We start from the raw sequence: 20,397 nt of genomic DNA on the forward strand, positions 1-20,397 counted from the left end.
TGTGGGGTTGGGTTTTTTTTTTTTGTTTCAGTTGTGAAATGCTTTCTCTTTTTCTTTTCCATTGAAGAACACACACAGCTGTTAAAATTGCCCCACGATATAGCGCACCTGTAATTCATGTCCTGGATGCATCCAAGAGTGTTGTGGTTGTAAGTTCTAAATTATAGCTTCTCATCCGTGAAAAAATACATGCCCTGTTTTTCTGTTGTACCTCTCGCCTTTCCTCTAAAGCTTAACATTACGGGAAAGAATTGAAGAGGCATGACAGAGACCAGTTTCTAAGCTACTGTTGCTTCAGTTATTTTTTGCTGCCACATGGTTATCTCATCTGACTTGTGTCAGTTATTGTCACTAGATACCTCTATTTAAATGCCTGTTTCTGTTGTGAGAGTGACTTGACTCACTCTGAGTCCTTGACTGTAGTTTTGAGATGTTTTATAGTGAAGTAAGATGCAGTTAGATGTGAAATGCTATTCTCTCTATTTTGTATGTATTTCTGAAGTTTGTGATACAGCAACATTAGTACTATGAAACATGTGACTAGATTTTCTGGGATGGATGCTTTCTCTATCAGACAAATGGATAGTTTTAGCTGGCAAATACCTGCTGGAAAGAAGTAGTCCAAGCTGTGTGTTGTTTCTATGACTATTCAGTCTCTAAAGTCTTGGAGTATTCTCCTCTCGTGTCTTTCCAGAGCCAGTCTTGGCTCTAGTAATATTACCTGTATTTAGGCCTGTGTTCTCAGTAATAATTGTTTTCTTAAACATGTTTTTAATCTAGTTTGCAGATTAGTGGTAAGACTTAGTTTAGTGTTGTCAAGTGATATTGGAAGCGAGCCTGAAAGACAGATGGCTTAGTCTGAAGTTCATATTCTGTCCTTACTATAGTATGTTACAGTATGTACTTAGTGCTTTCTCTTTCCTTTTTTTTCAGTGCTCCCAGCTCTTAGATGAAAGTGTAAAGGATGTTTTCTTTGAAGAAATATTGGAGGAATATGAAGAAATTAGACAAGAACACTATGAGTCTCTCAAGGTACAAATGTAATTGATTTAGTTTCTTTTCTCGTTTGAAGTGGTTGGTACTTGCCTCATTACTAACTCTCTGTTTCAGCTCCTTATGCTCTTCAGGTATACTTGTTCTGATTTAAAATATGTAGTGAAATTGATGGAAAACTTCCAGAAGTGCTTATGAAATCAGGTTTTTTAAACTATAAGGGAAAATTCTGCATGAGTCTAGCACATGCTTGGCATATTCTTGGTTGCCCTCAGTGGGCCATCAGTGGTATCTAGGACATCTCTGTGGAGCTGGCAATCATGTCGACCAACCTACAGGAGACCAGTGCTCTCCTGGAGCAGTAGCTGGAAACAGAGAGCTACCGTGGAGTAATTAAAATGGTGCTCGTTGCTTTTGCTGGTACTAAGCCACACTGAGTATTTTATATAACACCAGGCTTTCCTGATGTTCATATTGTCTAGGTTAGGGATCTGAGCAGTCTCAAAGTAGAAAGCTGAGGCTGCCAATTTAGGAAAGTGAAGAGGAAGAAGCAATGAAATATGGAGATGGACTGTGCAAATTAACAATATACATTATTTGTTAGCATCCTAACTCTGAGGCTGTCCTTGTAAATAAACACAGAAGCAAGCTGAAAGTCATCTGGCTCTTAACTGGTCTCTTGATAAAGAAAGATAAAGCCTGAGGCCTCCTGCTGAGAACATTTGGCTTGACCAAGTTTAAGACTGTCTTTGCACAGGGAACCAGTCCACTAAAGTGAGATCAGTGAGTGCAGCACTCTCCTTTGAGCAGAGGTCGGTAGTGAATTCATGGGCCTTACTGAAGTTGCTATAAATTTCCCATGCCTTTCCGAAGAACTTGCCCAGAGGCATGCTGCAGTCACTGGTGGTGGTGTCTGCAATCCTAGACTTTGTGGAGGCACTAGGAGAACATCTTGCTGTATCTGTATTTTCATGTATTTTGAAGTAATAAAGGAACTTCTGGTGTAGTCCACAAGACTTCTAGTTCCTCTGGGCCAGTTTCATCAGAAGTATATAGGAAAAAATAATGGTATGGTGGTGATATAATCTTACTTTGCACTTGTGAACTGGGAGTTGTTGGAACTGAAATTGTCTGTTGTCAGATTTGTCCCAAAGACTGTTTTGAGAAAAACTCTAGCACCAAGTCAAGTTATAGTTCATCTGTCTGAAAGATGACTGGCTTTGTGAAATTAACCTTTATGTCCATACAGGAAAGAAGATACTTGTCTCTACAGCAAGCTAGAAGAAAAGGTTTCCATAATGACTGGTTATCAGGCCATAAAGCAGGTCGGTTTAAACGTCGTTGGCTGTTGTTGTTGCTATGCCTTTCCTTTATGTATTTATATATATATTTTAAGTTAGATTATGCTCCATTAGACTTCAGGATATATTATTGTAACAACTTGAGTAAACTAGTGTTTGTCTGAGCAGAGGGGATTTTTTTTTTTTATGTAAATTGGAGTGTTGTTTATCTGCTTTATACTTTTCACAGTATATTTAAAAACTAAATTAATAGTTAATTAAAAAATTGGAAAAAATCCAAAATCAATGAGTTATCCATAACACCATATAATCACAGATAAGTCTAATGCCTGCTTTGCAAAATAATCAGACTGGTTCATTATATTGCAAAGCTTACTATAGCATATTTAAAGAACACATGTCGTGATGTGGCATTTCTGTCAAATTCCTCCTTAGACTTTTTCCTACCATTCCCCCATCAGTTTTTGTACCATTTTGTTTTGATATTTTTTTTAATTAGGGACTAGAAATATAAACAGCATTCCACAAGAAGCTGCATCCTGCAGTGATGTTAACACTTCACTGCTTTCTGTCACTTCATTTACAAGACTCAACAAGATGTTAATTTTCAATAGCTCATGATAATAAAGGTTGTGTTATAAAGTCTTGAACAGTACAAACAAAAACAAATGTAAAGCTTGTGGCTACATCATAACATCGATCCATCTTGCTTTTTCATTTGTGCACATATATCTGAAAAAGTGTGTAGTAGTTGCAAAAGTTACTGTAAATTACATTAATTTAGAGAACTATTTTCCAGTACCATAGCATACAATGTGTCTGTGAACAGAAAGAGGGATTTGTAAATATGAAAGGTATATGCCCATAAAATATGTTAGATTTTGATAAGTGTAGGTTTTATTTTTGATCTTCTGTTTTGGCCAATGAAATATCTTCAGAAGTCCAGCAGCTAATAAGTGTTGGTTTATATGAAAGAACAAAAGGCCTTAAACTTTCTATTTCAACTTCATATACTTTTTTTAATCACATTGTAACTGTGGAGTATGGTATGACTTGGGAACGATATGACAGTGAGAATTCTAAGGCAATTACTTTGGAAGAGGTGATTTGCAGTGGTGGAGGCTGATGAGCATCAGTTACGCTGCACATGTAAGAGCGGTATTAAGTTATTTTCATTATGTCAGATTGTACTTTTGATTCCTACAGTTAAACCAAAATTCATTGGCACAAAAGTCTTCGAAGATTATGACCTGAAGAGGCTGGTAGAATACATTGACTGGAAGCCTTTCTTTGATGTCTGGCAACTGAGGGGAAAGTATCCCAACCGGGGTTTCCCTAAGGTCTTTAATGATAAAACTGTAGGTGAGTATTGAAATTGCATTTGCTTTATGTAAATAATCCTAATAGGCCTGCCATGCTGCATTAAGATTCGGAATGTTTTGAAATATGTAGGAATAGCGAAAATATGTGGAAACTTAGTGTCACTGAAGTAATTTGTTTAAAGCAACACTTAGCGAACCAAGTGTTGGCGTGCAGGGCTGAAAAATAAATGGGGAAAAATGCTCAATCATCTTCTTTAGAATTCACCTGCCAAAACTCAGGGAGGTATTTTAATGACAGAAAATGGCAGCAGAGCACTTAATATATCTGCGTCCCCGTTGTGGCTGAAGATAATAAGAGATCTCTGTGTCCTTTTGAAACTAATCAGTAGGCCTTGACGTACATGATGAAAATGCAAGGGTGACACTGAAATCAGTGTTCTGGGTCTGCTGCACTGTGGTAATGTAGGTGCACACACGTGTTCTCTGTGGCTCATTTTATTCTTTATCCTCTGCCTCTACTAGAATGGTGCTGGCTGAAACATTTATTTTTCAAGATATATGTTGTTTACAGCTGTATAGACATAATCACACTGCTATCTCTCTGTTCGCTGTATCTGACAGATTGTTGCAGTCATCAGAGAATTATGTGGAAAATGAACCAATCTTCAGCAATTCTTAAACCCATTTAGCCAGTTGTGAAAACCTGCCTTTTCTAAAGGATTCTCTTTTTCTTTTGATAGGTGAAGAAGCAAAGAGACTTTATAATGATGCTCAAAATCTACTGAAAACGTTGATTAATCAAAAGAAATTACAAGCCAGAGGTGTGGTTGGCTTCTGGCCAGCTCAAAGTGTTCAAGATGATATCCATTTATATGCTGTAGAAGAGGCAGTGGGATCATCAGAACCAATAGCAACATTTTATGGCTTGAGGCAACAGGTACATGACAGAACATTTGTTAAACGCAGTGATTTTTTTTTTTTTCTTGAATTACAAAAATGTAACACAAGTACCCTATTAAAATCTGTGCCAAAAATGGTTGTTGTCATCAGTCTGCAGCCATTCTCTTGCCATTTCTTTCAGTAACAAGATCTTGTTTGTGAACACCCAGGTGTTTGTAATGTAGTGTTTGTAGTGTTTTGCATTGTAGTAGTTCTACAAAATGCTGTATAGATTTGACATCTTCAGATATGATGTGCATTTTCTGTCTTCATTTTAATATTTAAGATGTCCTAAGCACTGTGCTGTATAAATTCATCACATGGATCCTGTGTGCTAAATTAGAACCTAATGAACCTTAATTCTCTAATATCCTTGGATTCTACCTTAAATGAGAGATTCTGCTTGGATGTGTTAAAGGTTAAAAACACAAAATTAAAATACCTGGAAAATAAAGCTCAATGGAGATAAGTGGTTTTGATCATCTTAATTTTTATGTAGAATACCCCATATGAAGGGGCAGGTTAGAATTAGTTAGTTGGCTGCTAATTCTGATTGAGAGAATCATTATTTTAACTATTCATGCTTGAATCGTACTTACCTAGACTTACATTTATTTTGGTAAATTAAACATATTCAAGATATTCTGCCTCTCCTTCTCCCTGCTTTTTGATGTGGCTTCTGCATAGTTCACAAATTCAGAGTCATCAAACATCATAGAAACAAATCGCACTCCAGAAATTTAGGTACTTGTTAGGTCTTCTATGAGCACAGTCCTGCGCTGGTATTTCAGAACTGTACTAAGAAATACATGACTTAAGTTTATCTGTTCCAGTTCCCTGGAACAGATCATCTGTTGCATGGAGAAGGATCTAGTGTATCTTGACAAGCTATGGCAGATGTTTATGTAAACGGTTCTCACAAGCATTCAGTCAGGGCTGTTCCAGGGCCTTACGACCTAGTTAAACAATTTGATATCCCGTGTAAATCAAGTTTATTTTCCTGGCCTTTTCCCAGGGTTCTTGCAAGGAGAATATCTGATTTGATGTTCTTGTAATGGTTTTTATTATTGGAATACTGTTATTTTTCTTAGTCTGTTAATCTTGTATATTCCAAATTTATTCAAGCTTTCCTCAAAGGTTAAGGCCATGAAACTCTGTGCTTTTGAGGGAACTGTTCTTCTGGACTCTCTGTATTTTTGCTGCATGCATCTCTTTCAAAATCTGTTGTATGTAGTAATTCAGCAGAGGTGTCACCAGAGCAAAGTAGAAGAGAATAATTGTCTCCTGTTTATTATATAAAACGTTCCTTCAGTACACAGAGGTCTCTCAATGACGTTGACATCTCAAGATGTGACACATATCTAAAAGTTGGAGATTCATTTAGTATTTTCCTTAACTGTAGTCATTACAGAAGAACCTTAGAGTTAACATAGATTTCACCTGTATGGAAAACTGATATTTCTTCAATTTTATGCTACTTTCTGTAACCTAGTAGGTTATAGAAACTAGGGGAACAGCTGACTATTTTTCTTTGTTATGTGGTGGTGATGGTGTTTTACTTGTTTTTTAAACTGCAGTGGATGGAGTGGGTGGAAAGTACTGTCATGGAATAAGAAAACTTGGAGAGGAATCTTCAGCTAAGTGATAGCCATGAAATAATTCCTATCAATCTCTAAATTGGGTAGATTTATAAGAGCTGTGCTGCTTTCTAAATAGCAGTCATGTTCTCACAATGAATACACTGATATGATGATCCTCAACTGTAAAACTTCTTGTTTGGTGCTATGGCCAGCATTCAGTCACCTCTTGATTCTCTTTTTTTCCATTTTGGGGAAAGGATCCAGCGAGCAGGATATCTCTTGAACTTCGCTCAGGATTCAACTTTTCAGTACCGATAGATGCATTTTGTTTGTATTTGCATGTGGCTGGTGTAAACCTATGTCCTGGGGTGCTGTTTTGTCTGGGTAACTGAGCACATGGTTTGTAGCATAAGAAATTAGGAGTGTTTATAAACTCACAGCCATTCTAAAATGGGAGTTGCTGAAGAATTCTGCAGTTTGCATAACTGGGATGTGAACTATCAGCCATCAGTTTTGCTAACAAGTGTGGAATCTGTGAGTGCTAGGGATCAAAAATTTCTCCTCTTACCCAGTGGCTGGCACAAGAATGTTCCTTATTTTGTAATAATTTTGTTTGCAGAACAAGCTGTTAAATCTTACTATCTGTAAATAGAAGCAAAACATCTCTGTGTGTGTTCAGCACAGCATCTCTCTTGACATTTTGTTCTTCAGTGATTCAAACAGAGCGAGAGAGGTATTTTTCTTCTAATTTGAGTACAAGAAAGCCATCATGGATCAAAGACTAGTTAGGTGTTTGTCAGAAATGCCTTGAGCCCTTTAATTTTAAAAATACTGGTCTTCAGTGTAGTAATTGATATTTTTTTAATGTTCTGATTTGTTGTGTTGGTTTTGTTACTTTAGGCTGAAAAGGACTCTGGCTGCACAGATCCATATTACTGCCTCTCTGACTTCATAGCACCCCTGGATTCTGGCATTTGCGACTACCTAGGCCTGTTTGCTGTGGCCTGCTTTGGCGTAGACGAGTTATGCAGTGAGTTTAGGAAACAGGATGATGAATACAACATCATAATGGTAAAGGCTCTTGGTGATCGTTTGGCAGAGGTATGAGGTTTTATCATGTGTTTCCTTGCAAATTTTCTGACTGTGTGCTAGATCTGCTTGGCAGATTGCTGTTTCAAGTTTTAGCAAAAACTTAGACTGTTGTCTGTAATGTACGCTCTGCATTAAATCTGAAAGTGGACTGGTTCTACTGAAATTGTCTTGAGAGGAGAGTCCTCTTCTGAGCCTTTCAGCTGCAAAAGCATCTTTGAGCACTTTATGAGGGTTTTGATGATTGATAGGATTTAGTAGATTTTAAAATGAGACTACTAAACAAGATTTAAAGACAGTTCTTTTTAATCTACATGAGAATGTGTTTGTCCCAGGTGTGACCCACTAATTACATTCTTGAATTGCAGAGTGCCTTCTGCTTTTAACGGTGACCATGCAGATGTATCCAGGGTACAAGCCTTTTGACTTGACATGCCTTAGGCTTAGACAAAGAAGCTCTTAAAGCTCTAACTGAGGTGGTTTAGAAAATGTCATCCCTTCTCTCATGCCCCTCTGTCCCCATCTGCCTGCCCCCATGCTTACACCTAAGTAATCATGATAAAACTTACAGTAACTTCAGTGCAATGCAGAATGGAGTTAGCTCTAGTTGTGTATTTCAAGCTATAAGAGAGTTTCAGAAATTATTATTAGATGCCGTCTAATAAAGTACTTTACAGTTACTTGTCCACATCCTTACCTCTTCAGCTATGTTGTTCTTTTAAAGGACAACCAAAAACCCACTGCCTACCAATAAGAGAAAAAGCTAAAATACTTGAATTAGCAAAGTAAGTATTGTATGTGAATTTTAATGCTATAAAATTTCTCACCGATGATAACAGCTCCTTTAAAAATTAAAATGGGGAATGAGGAGAAAGTCTCTGTTTGTCTTAGCTATTGCATCAGTCTGCACAAATGAAAAGAAACCAAAACCAACACAAACCAAAAAAAACTTTGCATTCCATTCCAAGGCATTTGCTGAGGAGCTCCATGAAAGGGTTCGAACAGAGTTCTGGGCTTACTGTAGTACTGAGCAGCTAGATCTCTCTGACCTGCGCAGAATGAAGTATGAGGGAATTCGCCCTGCCCCTGGATATCCAAGCCAGCCTGACCATACAGAAAAACTCACCATGTGGAAACTTGCAAACATTGAGGAAACAACAGGTACCTCTGTCTGCTTTACTGAGATTCTTGAACTGGTTTTATGTAAGTGAAAGATTGAAATGCCAACAAAACAGCAAATTTGGGTGGTGCAGAACTGCATAAAAAAACCGAATTGAAGTGGTTCTGGGAATTGCTGTATTCCTCTTGCCATTGCCATTCTTATTTTGCTTCATTCAAGGAAGAATTTGCAGAATACTGCCAGTGCTTTTGGTGAAGGAGTTATGTCCCTAATTAGCAGTTTGCATGCGAACATGGCTCTGCTGCACAGAGGAAAAATTCTAGCATCCTTATGGTTGCAAGAAGCCATTCCAGGTATAAACAGGAAAAAAGCCAACTCAGCAGTGTATTTCCTGATCCACAGAAACTTTGAGGTGGTAACTCTTAAAAAAGGAATGAATTCCATCCATTTTCCTGTGATATTTTACATGGCAGACATTTCACTTCTACTTCCACAATTCCAGAAATACCTTCTTGTCTTTCAGACTCTAGTTACCCATTTCATTTGCCAAAATGTTTGGTTTTTTTTTTTTCTTCAAACCATACAGTTACTCTACTACTGTAATGAAAATCTGAAATATATTTAAAGCTATGTGTGGGGTTTTTTTAACAAGTGGAAAGTGGTTTTTGTTTTAGTTCATCTGGAAGCTTCTTGTTTTTTGAGTTTGCTGAAGCTGCCAAACAAATAAATGTTCTGAATTGATGTTTATTAGCAAGTCAGAAAATAAGAAAATTCTCATTATCTTTTCCAGGAATTGGTTTAACCGAATCACTAGCAATGATACCTGCTTCTGCAGTTTCCGGTCTCTACTTTTCCAGTCCGAAATCAAAATATTTTTCTGTTGGCAAGATATGTAAAGATCAGGTAACTTGCACTGTCCTTTGTGGTAGCGTTACAGCATTCAAAAACACTTTGTGAGCAGATGTTTCAAAAAACTTTGAAAGAGTAAAAGCTGAAGCTTCCAAATCTTCATCATGTTTTGTGGTCCCTTTTCAGGTTGAAGATTATGCGCTGAGAAAAAATTTGTCTGTGGCAGAGGTGGAGAAATGGTTGGGACCCATTTTGGGATATGATACTCAATAACTGACACTTGTGAGCGAACATTTTCCTTTGATGGTCTATTCACCAGAAGGAACAAGAAAATCCTGGAAAACAAATTTCTCTATCCATCCCAATAGTTTGTCTGATTGTTTTTAATTTTTGATCGAGGAACTTAATTATTTCCAATCTGCCCTGTGCTCTTGGCTTGGGACCATTGCAGATCTTTCAGTCATAGCAATATATTTTTATTTATTTCTTGCTCAAATACTCTAGCTGAGCAGCTAGATGTAGGGTGAGATATGGAAGCTGTAAAGCTTTCCTGTCCTTGGGAAGGCTTTGAAATGAGGGGCAAGAATTTCTTTCCCATTGGCTGTGGATATATGTAGAACAGAATTTGACTGTTGTTATTTTCGTGTGTTTTGGCAAGTCCCGGTACAGAAATACGATGTCATTTTTCTGTGAAGTCAGCAAATGTTTGATACTGAGTGATCAAGAACAACTTAAGTAGAACATATCTCCTTGTTTAAAATCTGTCTGCTCCACGTTTAGGTCTTGTGATTGGGGATGTATGTTGTTCTCTCTGACTAATGCAAAGATTTTAAATTACTTTATGATTATAGTTGGAACTATCAAAATAAGACAGTGTGTTGGAGCAATATCAGAGATGCTATATTATGACAGAACATGAAATGGGATGACTGAGTCCATGGAGTTGTCCGCCTCATGCTTCCCCTTCCTTTCAGCAAGCCACAATTTGTTTCTACTCTGTATAAAGGGTAATGGCACTTCTTACCTTACAGTTATGAGGCTTGCTTCATATCGAAACAATCTCTTATGCGAAAAATATGAGAGAAGCATAATTGTTACTATAGACAGACAGAAAGCTTGGAGCTGACTTCGGTGTTTTACAAACTTTAAGCTTCTAGATACCTCTATTTTAAAAGCCAATAGTAGCAATACTGTCCTAAGTAACAGTTAGTACCATAGGCTTATTCTTCAGATTTAACTCCGAGTGAGCTAATTGTTCGTATCAATTGTGAGTGAGCAATTGTTCATCTTTTAATAATCTTGAAAGTGCCTCAGGTATTTAAATGCTAATTTAGTAAAATAATGTGACAGAAAACCCTCATTTTTCTGGTCTCTAATTGTAAAGAAAAGACAAATATTATAAAGAGAATGGTCTTTCAAATAGTTTATCTGTAATCTATTAATAGCTATATAATTTTTGTAATGTCTTCATCTGTCACTGCTAAAAGAATCATCTTGTATCAACAGTTTAATAAAGGTTAAGCTGTCAGTGGTGTTATCCTATTAGAATCCTTTAAATGGCAATGATAAAATGTGTGCAATAGTCTGAACCGATAATGTCAAAATTAATATGCACGTTGTACAAAGAATCTGAAATTACAAAGGCTGCTATGGGGTTTTTAAATTAGCTAAGTAATTGTGTTCTTAACTGAATGTTTTAGAATGTCTCATTCTTTAATAACTTACAAAAAATAATTTCTAAATGGATTTCCCCCTCCATATCAAGGGACTTGAAACATGTCCTTGCTGATCAGCTGGTTCTTGTTGCTGGAACAGTTCCTCAGTAGACTGTCCTTTTAGATTGCCAAAAATACAGTAAAAAAATTCTTAATATAAAGGCAAATTTGTTCCTGAAACATGTAGTCTGTAGAAATTGAAATCCTTTTTGCTTTCTTTTTGGTACTTGTACTTTTGCAAATCAATTTAATGCTTGGAATAGCTCCTCTCCACCACTCACCCATATTCTTATATTTGGAAGCAGAGTGCCTTATTAGTTTGAAACTTTGATCATATGAATCAGGTCAAAGTTTGACTTGTACGGCTTGGTTTATTTATTTATTTTCCAGAGATCAGTAGCACGTAGTTCAGTGAGTGCAGCTTTAGTAGACTCAGACTGACAGAGCAGTGGGCACAGTGCTGTGTAACAGTGTGTATAAGCAGAGGGTTTCAAATGATGTGTGATTACTTCAACCTTTCACACATGACATTCATACATTGAGAAAAATCTTTATCTTTGCCTGAAAAAGTCATCACTGTGAAAACCTGCTTGGAAGAATTGCCCATTGTTATCATGCAAATGTTTTAACCAAGGACAATTTCTTTAAAAGTTTGTTACTTCAAATTGTTAGTTGACGCTTTGAATAAAACAAATGTTCATTCTTTTCAGAACAAAGGTAAATTGTGAAGGAAAAGGAATGCATATTTCTACTAAGTAAGACTTTTACTTCCATGAAACTATATTGAAAAGCCAGGGTAAGAATATACCTCTTTGAAGTAATGAAATTGAGTGGATATTGCCCAGGAAAGACCAACAATTTTAGAATGCATAAAAGACTTTTTGCGGTGCTTTTCTGAGTACTACTAACAAAGGTACAAGATGTAAGAGATGATGAAAAATTTAAAACTCTAATAAACAATTCTGGTTTATTTCTTGTGAATAATTTACTTTGGATACGTTTTTGTTTGTTTGTTTGTTTGTTTTTTTGTATGTCAGGCCAGCAGCCTGGAGATAAAGTTTTGAGGAACCTATCTTAATTTATGACTGTCAGGAGGGAATACTGTCTCTAAACCTGCCCCTGCATTGTGAGGTCTGTTTTGGTGCTGCTGTTACTCCTGGGAAGATTATAGTGCAGTTTATTTTGGGGTGAGGGTGCTACCATAGGTCAGGCCGAGAAAAAAAAAAAAAAAACAAACCTCCAAAACTCATGTAATTTTTGTGTGAGCATTTTTTTTTTTTTTTGACTCTTCTTCCTTGTTCAACAACAGGAACCTCAATACAACCTGTCAGTTAATTTCTGCTTCTTACAACACAAGTGATGTCCAGAAACAGCAACAGTGAGAGGCCTGTGAGGCCCTTGCTTTTTAGAAAGGGGCTAGTTTACTAGTAACTGTGCCTGGGTTTTCTGAAGTGCTCTTCAAAATCTTTGACTTGTTTACCTGAGCATGACATGAAAAAGTGGATTCAGTGTCTTAAAAGAGTTTGAAGAGCAAGAAAAGAAATAACTTAATTACTTCCAGGAGGGTGGTTCTATACAAAAACAGCAGCATGTGTTCTCAGTCATGCGAGAAATAGTTCCTGTGCGCTGAATTACTGTAGCCTTGTCAGGGCAAAGCCTATTCAGCCACTGTAGAGTCATTTTGTCTGTTGTCAGGTGTCTGTAGGTGCCAGTTTTCCAGTGAAGATACACGGTGAACAGAATAGAAACACATTTATCCTGTGTTCACACATCATTTGTATACTGTCCAGTTGAAGGCAGAGCTAAGAAACCTATGGGGTAAGTATCCATGTTTGTTCTCTTAATACCACCAGCTGAATATCCTGAGATTTTGGACTATGCCACATGCCTGATATAAATAGCTGCACAAAGTGGAACTCTGCTGAGATTACCAAACTTGGCATATTGGATTTCTGATTCAACTTGGACCAGGATGGCAAAAGTGAGCTGGTAATTATCCTGGCTGGCCTGAAGCTGCCGTCACGACCCGGAAATGAAAGGCCCCGTTTTCTGCCTGGCTGCAGGGCCTGTGCCTAAGTCTCTCAGTCTCACACCAGGGTGGTCTCTGCCATTCCTTCCTACAGAAAGAGCACAGAATAAATGGAAGGAATGTGGCAAGTCAGGCTTACCCTGTCTTAGTTCTTAGTTCATGTTTTTTTCTACCCCATCCTTCTGTTGAATCAGCCTCCTCTTCCTCCTTTTCCTTCCAGCAGTCCCCCTTAGCTGTCCTTACCTTAGGGTCCTCTGTAGGTTCTCCCAAAATGGAACTGTAGAAGGTTTTAAATAAGTCTCTTTTAAAGTCTGAACCAGTTAGCTGTTCCAGGAAGAGGAATTTTTGCCTGGCAAGTGTTGGACAACAGTTATTAAAAAACAGTGCTAATAGCTCTGCCTATAGGAGCCTTATACTATATGTGTTAATCATAACAGCTGAGGAGAAGGCCATGAGATGTGTTAAACAATTCCCTACGTCTTAACTGCATCTATAGTTACGTGGTTGTTTTCATCTAGACAGCAAAACCAAAATGTGTATTAATTGCATCCTTTGGCAGTGTAGTGTTTTAAGCTCACAATAATAAGCCAATAATAATAAAATTAGATAAAACTAATGTAATTTTCAACTGAAGTATTTTAATTATATGAATTGTTAAGATGAAGTAGAGAATTTATCTGTGTCTTGCTCTTAAATACTTTTAAAATTCCTTAGGTAGTTGATGACAATATGATGAAAAATTTGAGTATAAAGTTAGGTTACAAAACACTAATGATTTGAAAAGCTTTATCACTGCTGTCTAGAAATAGCTGATAAAACGGTTTAGTTAGGAGACTGGAAAATTTGCTGCACTACTCAGAAATTTCTATGCAGGTAGGATCACCTACACGTAATGAAAGAAGCTAGAGTGGTTATCACGGAAGATAACTTAATTTCAGAAGAACAGGCAGCTCTTTAGAGAGCAGCTGGAAGTTTAAGTAAGAGTTATGGCAGACATAATGTCTCGTAAAAAAAAGCAGGTATTATTAGTATTAGTCTTACTAGTCTTGGTACTAAATGAAAAGAAAAGCTGTAGCCTCTACCTTACATATACCATCAGATCATAAAACATACCATTTGAGAAAAAATTTTAAGGAGCTTTCATTAATGCATGCTTGGGATTAATGAATTGTATTTGCATGTTTATGAGTGAGATAAGGCAGAGGAAATAATAAGGTTGTGAACTTGTTCTAAGGTTAAGTAACAAGCTGTTGAAAAAAAACCCCTCCAACTCTTGAGAGTTGTTGGAGTCATTACTTAGATTGAAGTTTTTGACAGAATTTTCAGTTGACACTGGTGCTTCTCTGACTCTGGCAGAATATTGTGCTATGTGAAAATAGAACATTCTGCTTTTTCCAGGACTTTCAAGGATGTTAAACCTCTGCATCAGCTCTGTGTCTGCACATAGCTGTTAGTAAAATTTTGACCTGAGAATTACTTTGATCTAATAGATAAAATATCACTGGGTGTGTAGATGTTATGGATTATGTTTTTTCCTTTCTCAAGATGTTTAAAAGATCACTTTTTTTTAATCTGTGTGGGAATGTATCTTTCATTGAATGTTTTGTTCTTCACTCTTTTATATACTTGGTCTGTACAGTTTTTCCCTCTTCCTGCTCCACAGTACAGGTGTGGAGATGTAACTTGGCGTTCTCTAATGGCCTGCGAGTGCTACATGTTTTGTACTTTGTTTTATGGTGGAATTTCAGCAAGTTTCTTGCCAAATGTTCTCTTCCCAGAAAGTGGACAACTTTATTCCTTTTAATTTGGCCATCAGCTGGAAATCTAGGTTGAGGTTCAGAAGTGGAGTGCAAATATGAGGTCTCAAAAAGTGTCAGTTCTCTGTGGTTGGTGGACTCCTGCGCTTCTGTTCTTGATATGCAACCTTGTGAGAACAAATACATACATACATACGTTACATATATACATATCTTTCTGTAGATTGGGGCAGCAGTGGTACAGGAAGAGAGACAAAAAGCTGCCCTGTATGTCCAAAAGACTTTTTTAGCCAGCTGTTCTTTAGAGATGTGTTGGTACAACATGTACTCTAGCTGCTGTCATTGATCAAGATGCATTTTCAACTGCTGTCTTAATCTTGTCTGTACTCGGCTGCTTTTTTTTTTTTTTTTTCAGGAAGTACTACTCGTGAGATCTCATGCTTTGCTAAATAACTGTACAAGGCCCTGGTCACTTCATCAGGCATTTATAGTTAATGACTTTGCAGTAACTATCTGCTGTTAGTTTTTTGGCTTTTCATCAGCCTTTCAGTAACCAAACAGATGTCTTTCCTCTGAATACTATTACAGAGCAAATAAATACATTGTTTCTCTAAGGCTGGTAAGATCAGATGTTGTTATCAACACCCAATCTAACAAGTTTATTCATGTGGTCAAGGGTTTGAAGACAAATCTCGTTAGTCAGGAAGTTTGCTACTTAGAAAAAACATGACCATGTTTATGTGTGTTATTTAGGAAATAACTGTAAGCACTTAATTTTTTTACTTTCTTCCAAATATTGTTCCTTGCATCTCTGGGCAACTAAATGAATAAAAGTTTTGATTCAATTTTTGTGATACCATCTGTACATGTATGGTGAGAAGCACTAAATCAAGAGATTCAAAACTTAATATGATATGTAAGTGTACAAGGTACTTAATGAATATCATGTCTCTTCAGATGAACATTAGGTGAAGATGCTGTAAGACAGGAGTCACCAGTTAGCTAAGGCTAAGTGAGGATTTTAGACTTTCAGACAGTGGTTCAGCAGCATTTCATGTCACTTTAGGCATTATACTGCATGTTTTACCACCTTTTCTGTGAGTTTCATCCACAACTGAATCCTGCTGCTGCATCCAAATTCCTGGTTATTCCACAAGAGGTGTTTGATACAGATTTTGTTGAAGATTTTGATGTGCGTTTCCAGGATTATTTTTCTAAAAGAGTTTAAAGCACCACACTATAGATGAACACTGCAAGTTCTTGAACTGTAAAATACTTGCTTCCCCTCCAAAAGTCTCCAGGTACCGATGCATTTTTCACCACTTGGTGAACTGAATCAAATAACCTGCATATCCTCACAGCTCCAAGCATGTTGGAGGAGGGAGTGAAGAGTGAAAGGAGTTTTTATGGTACTTTTGTTCTCAGTTCTTGATTAGTTTATCTGTCTGCTGTCATACTCATTGCTTCGGAGCTGAAGTGATCTAGAGCTCCTTTTAGCAGGCGTTCTAGTGTCTGATCCAGCTGCTATTAAAGTCTGTAGAAAAATTACTACTTACCCAAAAAACCCCTTTGATCAGTCCTAATGCAGTAATCTGGAAAGAAAAGTCAGTGTTAAAGTCCTGTGAAAAACACTTTAGGACTAACAGGATGTACTGTTAAGCCTCCTTCAGTGGCTCAGCTTCATTGAAGTAGATGTCTGGGACTATGAAAGTAATTTTTACTCTCATTCTGGAACCCATACCTGACAGAAAGTCACACCCTATCAAGCCAGGAACAGATGAACTTTCCAACTGTGGGACCAGTGTGATCAGTTGTAACCATCCATCTCAGGGACATGTGAGGGAGATTGCCAAGCAAAACCAGCGGCATAGATATTGATTCTGTTTTGCAGTCTGGATGATGGAAGGTGTAAAGGTGTCTTGGTTCAGCAGATGAGGATTGGTAAATGCTCTGAAAACATTTTCATGATTTCAAGTCTCTTGTGATTTTAAAACAGTTTAATGATATTTTGAGCTTTATAGTCCTTGACAGTCATGTGAATATACATTGTGCTAACTTTCTATGTGCTGTTTGAGTTTCATCTAGCTGTTTTTAAAGAGCAGCCTTTTACATTTCCTCCTTAAATATATGTTTCATGTTACATAATTCTACAAATATCAGTAAAATCACAGCATTGTCACATCTTCCATGCTGTTTGTGTGCACAAAGTGCGGAGCAATGGCAAGGCAGCTGCTACAGTGTGGCTATTGCTAATCAACCTGAATAAATTTGAGAATTGTGTTATGGTTTCTCCCCAGAAATGTCAGAATGAAGTATTCAAAAATATCTTGCCTTTGTAGCTCATATAAGGGCTGTAATGATGTGAAATTCTTGATGTTATGTAAAACATCTTGGCATGTGATTTCTTGATCTATGCCTTTATTATAAGTAAACATAGGGTTTTTTTCATTTTCTCATGGTACTTCTAATGGCTGTATACTTACTTTTTTGGTACTGACAGGTTCATTCATCATTTTTTGCTGCTGCTGCTTCCATTCTTGACACTGGAGTTTTTAGTTAGCTTCCAGACTGTTACAGTTCTCTTCCACTCATGCTTATTTGCCAAGTAGCTTGGAAGTCAGACTTACTATTTTGATACCTTCTCTTGGAAATGCCACCAGTTGTGAAGAGGCCATGCTTTGCATCAGGTTTACTGTTGGTGGGAATTTCTAAGCCATCTGCCCATGGTATGGCTTGGCCTTTATTGGCAGCTGCTTTTCTTCATCAAGTGTGAAGGTAAAGGACGGTAAAATTAATTCCTGTCTCTGGGCTACAGGTTGCGTTCAATGTTCAAATATGTAGATTTCATAATCTACAAATATTAAGAAACAGCAATGCATTTCCCGCTCCACCCCTCCTCGGCAGCAATTGTAAGGCCGCCATGGTACTTTACACTTCATCTCTGTAGCCTTTGGAGTGAAAAAGTAGCAGTGCCCATGGAGCTTTTGGTGGAGCAGCTGGAAAAGCAACCTCCTGCACAGAGCTGGTATCCTCCCTCACCTGGCTAAGGAGTTGAGGAAGTGGAAGATGAAGGACCAGGTAGGTGTGTGAAGGATGTAAATGTTTATTTCTATTTGGCTGGGTTACAGGGATCCCTTTTTCCCAGAAGTAGTCTTAATATTCCAAACAGTGCATTCGCTGATTGCTAAAAGCGCATGGGCTGTTTTTCTGTTCCTTTCCCAGGTAAGAATTTATTTATTTACTGCAAAGCTAGTAACAATTACAGGATTGGAGGAAATTAAACATGATACTGTTGCTAAATTTAAATGTAGCTCTTTGCACCGATGTCTGAAAAGCCAGAACAGTTAGCTTAAGAAGAAACATATGCGGTTTTGTTTTCCTCTCTGAAATAAGTTTTCAATAGGATGGTTTGTGGGTGCAGCAGCATGGCCGTTTCCTCTGAAACAGAAACTGAAGCACTTCATATGTCTGTCACAACCCCTACAAGCTTTTCAATATTTGTGATATAGGATTTTTTTCTGTGCTGTAAAGTGTACACCTATTGCATTGATGGGTATTGGACAAAAGCCCTTACTTAATGTTCAACATTTTGATGTAAATATTAAAATTACAGCTGTTAGGGGAATGCTCCCTACTTACTGTGTTCAGCCTCGCTCCCCATGGTGGCAAGCAGCAGGCCTTTGCTAGAGGTTTGCTTGGAGGTCAGTGCTAGGTGTTGGAAGTGTGGGAAGAGCAAAATAATGGAAAAATCTACAAACCGCACGTTTCCTTGACACATGGTGCCCAGAACAAACAGAGGACAGGATGAAGATCCAGTGATTTGTGTTTGCTGTGGCACCAAGGAGGAATGCGAAACAAGGTGTAGGCTGTGCAGTCCCATTCTTTCACTTATCTCCTCTCAAGGACTGTTTTGCAGTAGTCTGCCACCTTGTCTCTCGCCCTTCCTCTTCTCCCACAAAAAACAGCACGCCCCTCCACCAAGGAATGTGCTGTGTCATTGTTCAAGAGATAATGACCACAGACCACAGCTTGACCACAGTCCCATCCACTCACACATGCAAACTATGATAAATACTACCCCAAGTTTGTACCTACACCCCCCCCCCCCTCCCCCCCCCGGGAAGAGACGCCTTTTGGTAAGACTTGAGCTCTCAGCTATGCCAAGTGATTACCCAGGAATTTAGTGTGTGTGTGGTTGCAATTGTTTTCCTTTTTGTGTGTAGTGCTATATAGCCAACCTGCAGTTTGTGCCGTTATTATGGGCAATCTTAAAGAATCTGTAAATGTTGCATAAAACCCAAACTGTACTATTTGTGAACCGGACTGCTTCTCTTGAATGCAACCAGACCTACAGCATACGGGCTGTTTGTGCATCTGGTGTCAGACCTGCGGCCCCAACTGGCATACCTATTAAGAGATAAGTCAGCTACCCCTAGTTCCTCTAATCTCTGAGGATTGGCTAGAACGCGAGGGGATTCATCTCGTACCAAATTTAGCCTCACCTTAAATGCAACGGTCGGTATGAGCTGAGGAGAGAGAATTTTCACGACCGCCTTCCCCACCTTTGCTATAAGCAAAATCAAAAGGCACATCCATGCCGTGCAGTAGCTTCGGGCCGCACTGACTCCCGCAGCTTGTGAAGAGGCGTGAAGTTTTTCAGGATTCTTTCTCAGCTATGACTGAAGGATAGTAGGCACCTGCCTACAGATTGCTGTTCACAGCCTGAAAGTCCCACATTATCATAAGTGAAATTTGTCCAAAACTGGTATTGAACTTTTAGGCATTTCATTCAAGTACGCTCATTTTGAGCATCTGTTAGTTCTTCCCAGTACTGCTGACTGGTTCCTCCAGTCTTCTGCTTTGTCAGTCCCTGGAAGCAGCCACGTAAGTAGGGAAAGGTTTCAGATTAAGAACAGTAATATCTGGTACTGGGTTCATGACTGGCAGATACATTTCCATCTTTCAAAGACTGAATTCTCATAGCCACAATGGCCACTTTCTGGGTACAGTAGATCTGGCTAGTATAGAGTAACGGGGTACCAGTATTAAGTAGTGTTTCATTTTACTGGGAAAAGGCAGTGCGGTTACTCTCTACCAACAGAACTTACTTTAAAGCCAGGCCAACCGCATTCTAAGATGGATCAGGTTTATATTCCAAATTGGAGTTCAGCCAATGTTCAAGTTTTGATTAAAGGATCAAAAGATTACAGAGACTACATTATCTATGAGTATTTAATTAATGAGTCATATTGGATTTAAAAGGCTCTTTCTGGGGCTCAAATTGGAACACAAATTGCAGGCTAGTAAGACATATCTCAAGTGCTATGTCGCATGGTTATCCAGCTACTGATTCCCCACTCCTTAAGTAGTGGTGTCTCCACACTGTGCTACACTAGTTGCTTCTGCAGGCAAAACTTTAATGATTGTTGCAGCTACTCTGTGGCAACAGCTGGTTAGGAATCCCAAGAGTCAAGACAAAAATTCATGCAAGCTATTAGAAGAAAGCAATCTGCTTTTTGTGCTGACAATTTTGCTTGGTAACTTTACAGTAAATCAAAAGAGGGGTCATATGGGAACTGGGTTGCACTGATCTCTAGCCATCAGACAGGGTAACTCTACATCGTACTCCAAGTGCAAGTTTGGCTCTCCTCCCCATGCTTGGGCGTACAGCCATGCTGAAGCTGAGTGGACGAGCAACTCTGC

The 20,397-nt window shown here is 38.2% G+C and overlaps 1 protein-coding gene across 7 annotated transcripts in view; it reads left to right on the forward strand.

The window, feature by feature from the left end:
* Positions 1 to 10,730, forward strand: part of MTR (5-methyltetrahydrofolate-homocysteine methyltransferase) — a 52,625-nt gene extending 41,895 nt beyond the window's left edge. For 6 of the 7 annotated variants that reach the window (XM_074896816.1, XM_074896817.1, XM_074896819.1 and 3 more), the window contains 9 exons: positions 68 to 149; positions 934 to 1,032; positions 2,243 to 2,318; positions 3,501 to 3,656; positions 4,357 to 4,553; positions 7,036 to 7,236; positions 8,193 to 8,385; positions 9,135 to 9,247; positions 9,380 to 10,730. In XM_074896816.1, the coding sequence (XP_074752917.1) occupies positions 68 to 149; positions 934 to 1,032; positions 2,243 to 2,318; positions 3,501 to 3,656; positions 4,357 to 4,553; positions 7,036 to 7,236; positions 8,193 to 8,385; positions 9,135 to 9,247; positions 9,380 to 9,466 (1,204 nt within the window). In that variant the 3' untranslated portion in view covers positions 9,467 to 10,730. Of the gene's footprint in view, positions 1 to 67; positions 150 to 933; positions 1,033 to 2,242; positions 2,319 to 3,500; positions 3,657 to 4,356; positions 4,554 to 7,035; positions 7,237 to 8,192; positions 8,386 to 9,134; positions 9,248 to 9,379 lie in introns of those variants that run through there. The other variant, XR_012632894.1, reaches the window with a different exon arrangement.
* Positions 10,731 to 20,397: the final 9,667 nt, after the last annotated feature.

This window comes from Athene noctua, chromosome 1 (genome assembly GCF_965140245.1).
Source record: "Athene noctua chromosome 1, bAthNoc1.hap1.1, whole genome shotgun sequence".
NCBI lineage: Eukaryota > Metazoa > Chordata > Aves > Strigiformes > Strigidae > Athene > Athene noctua.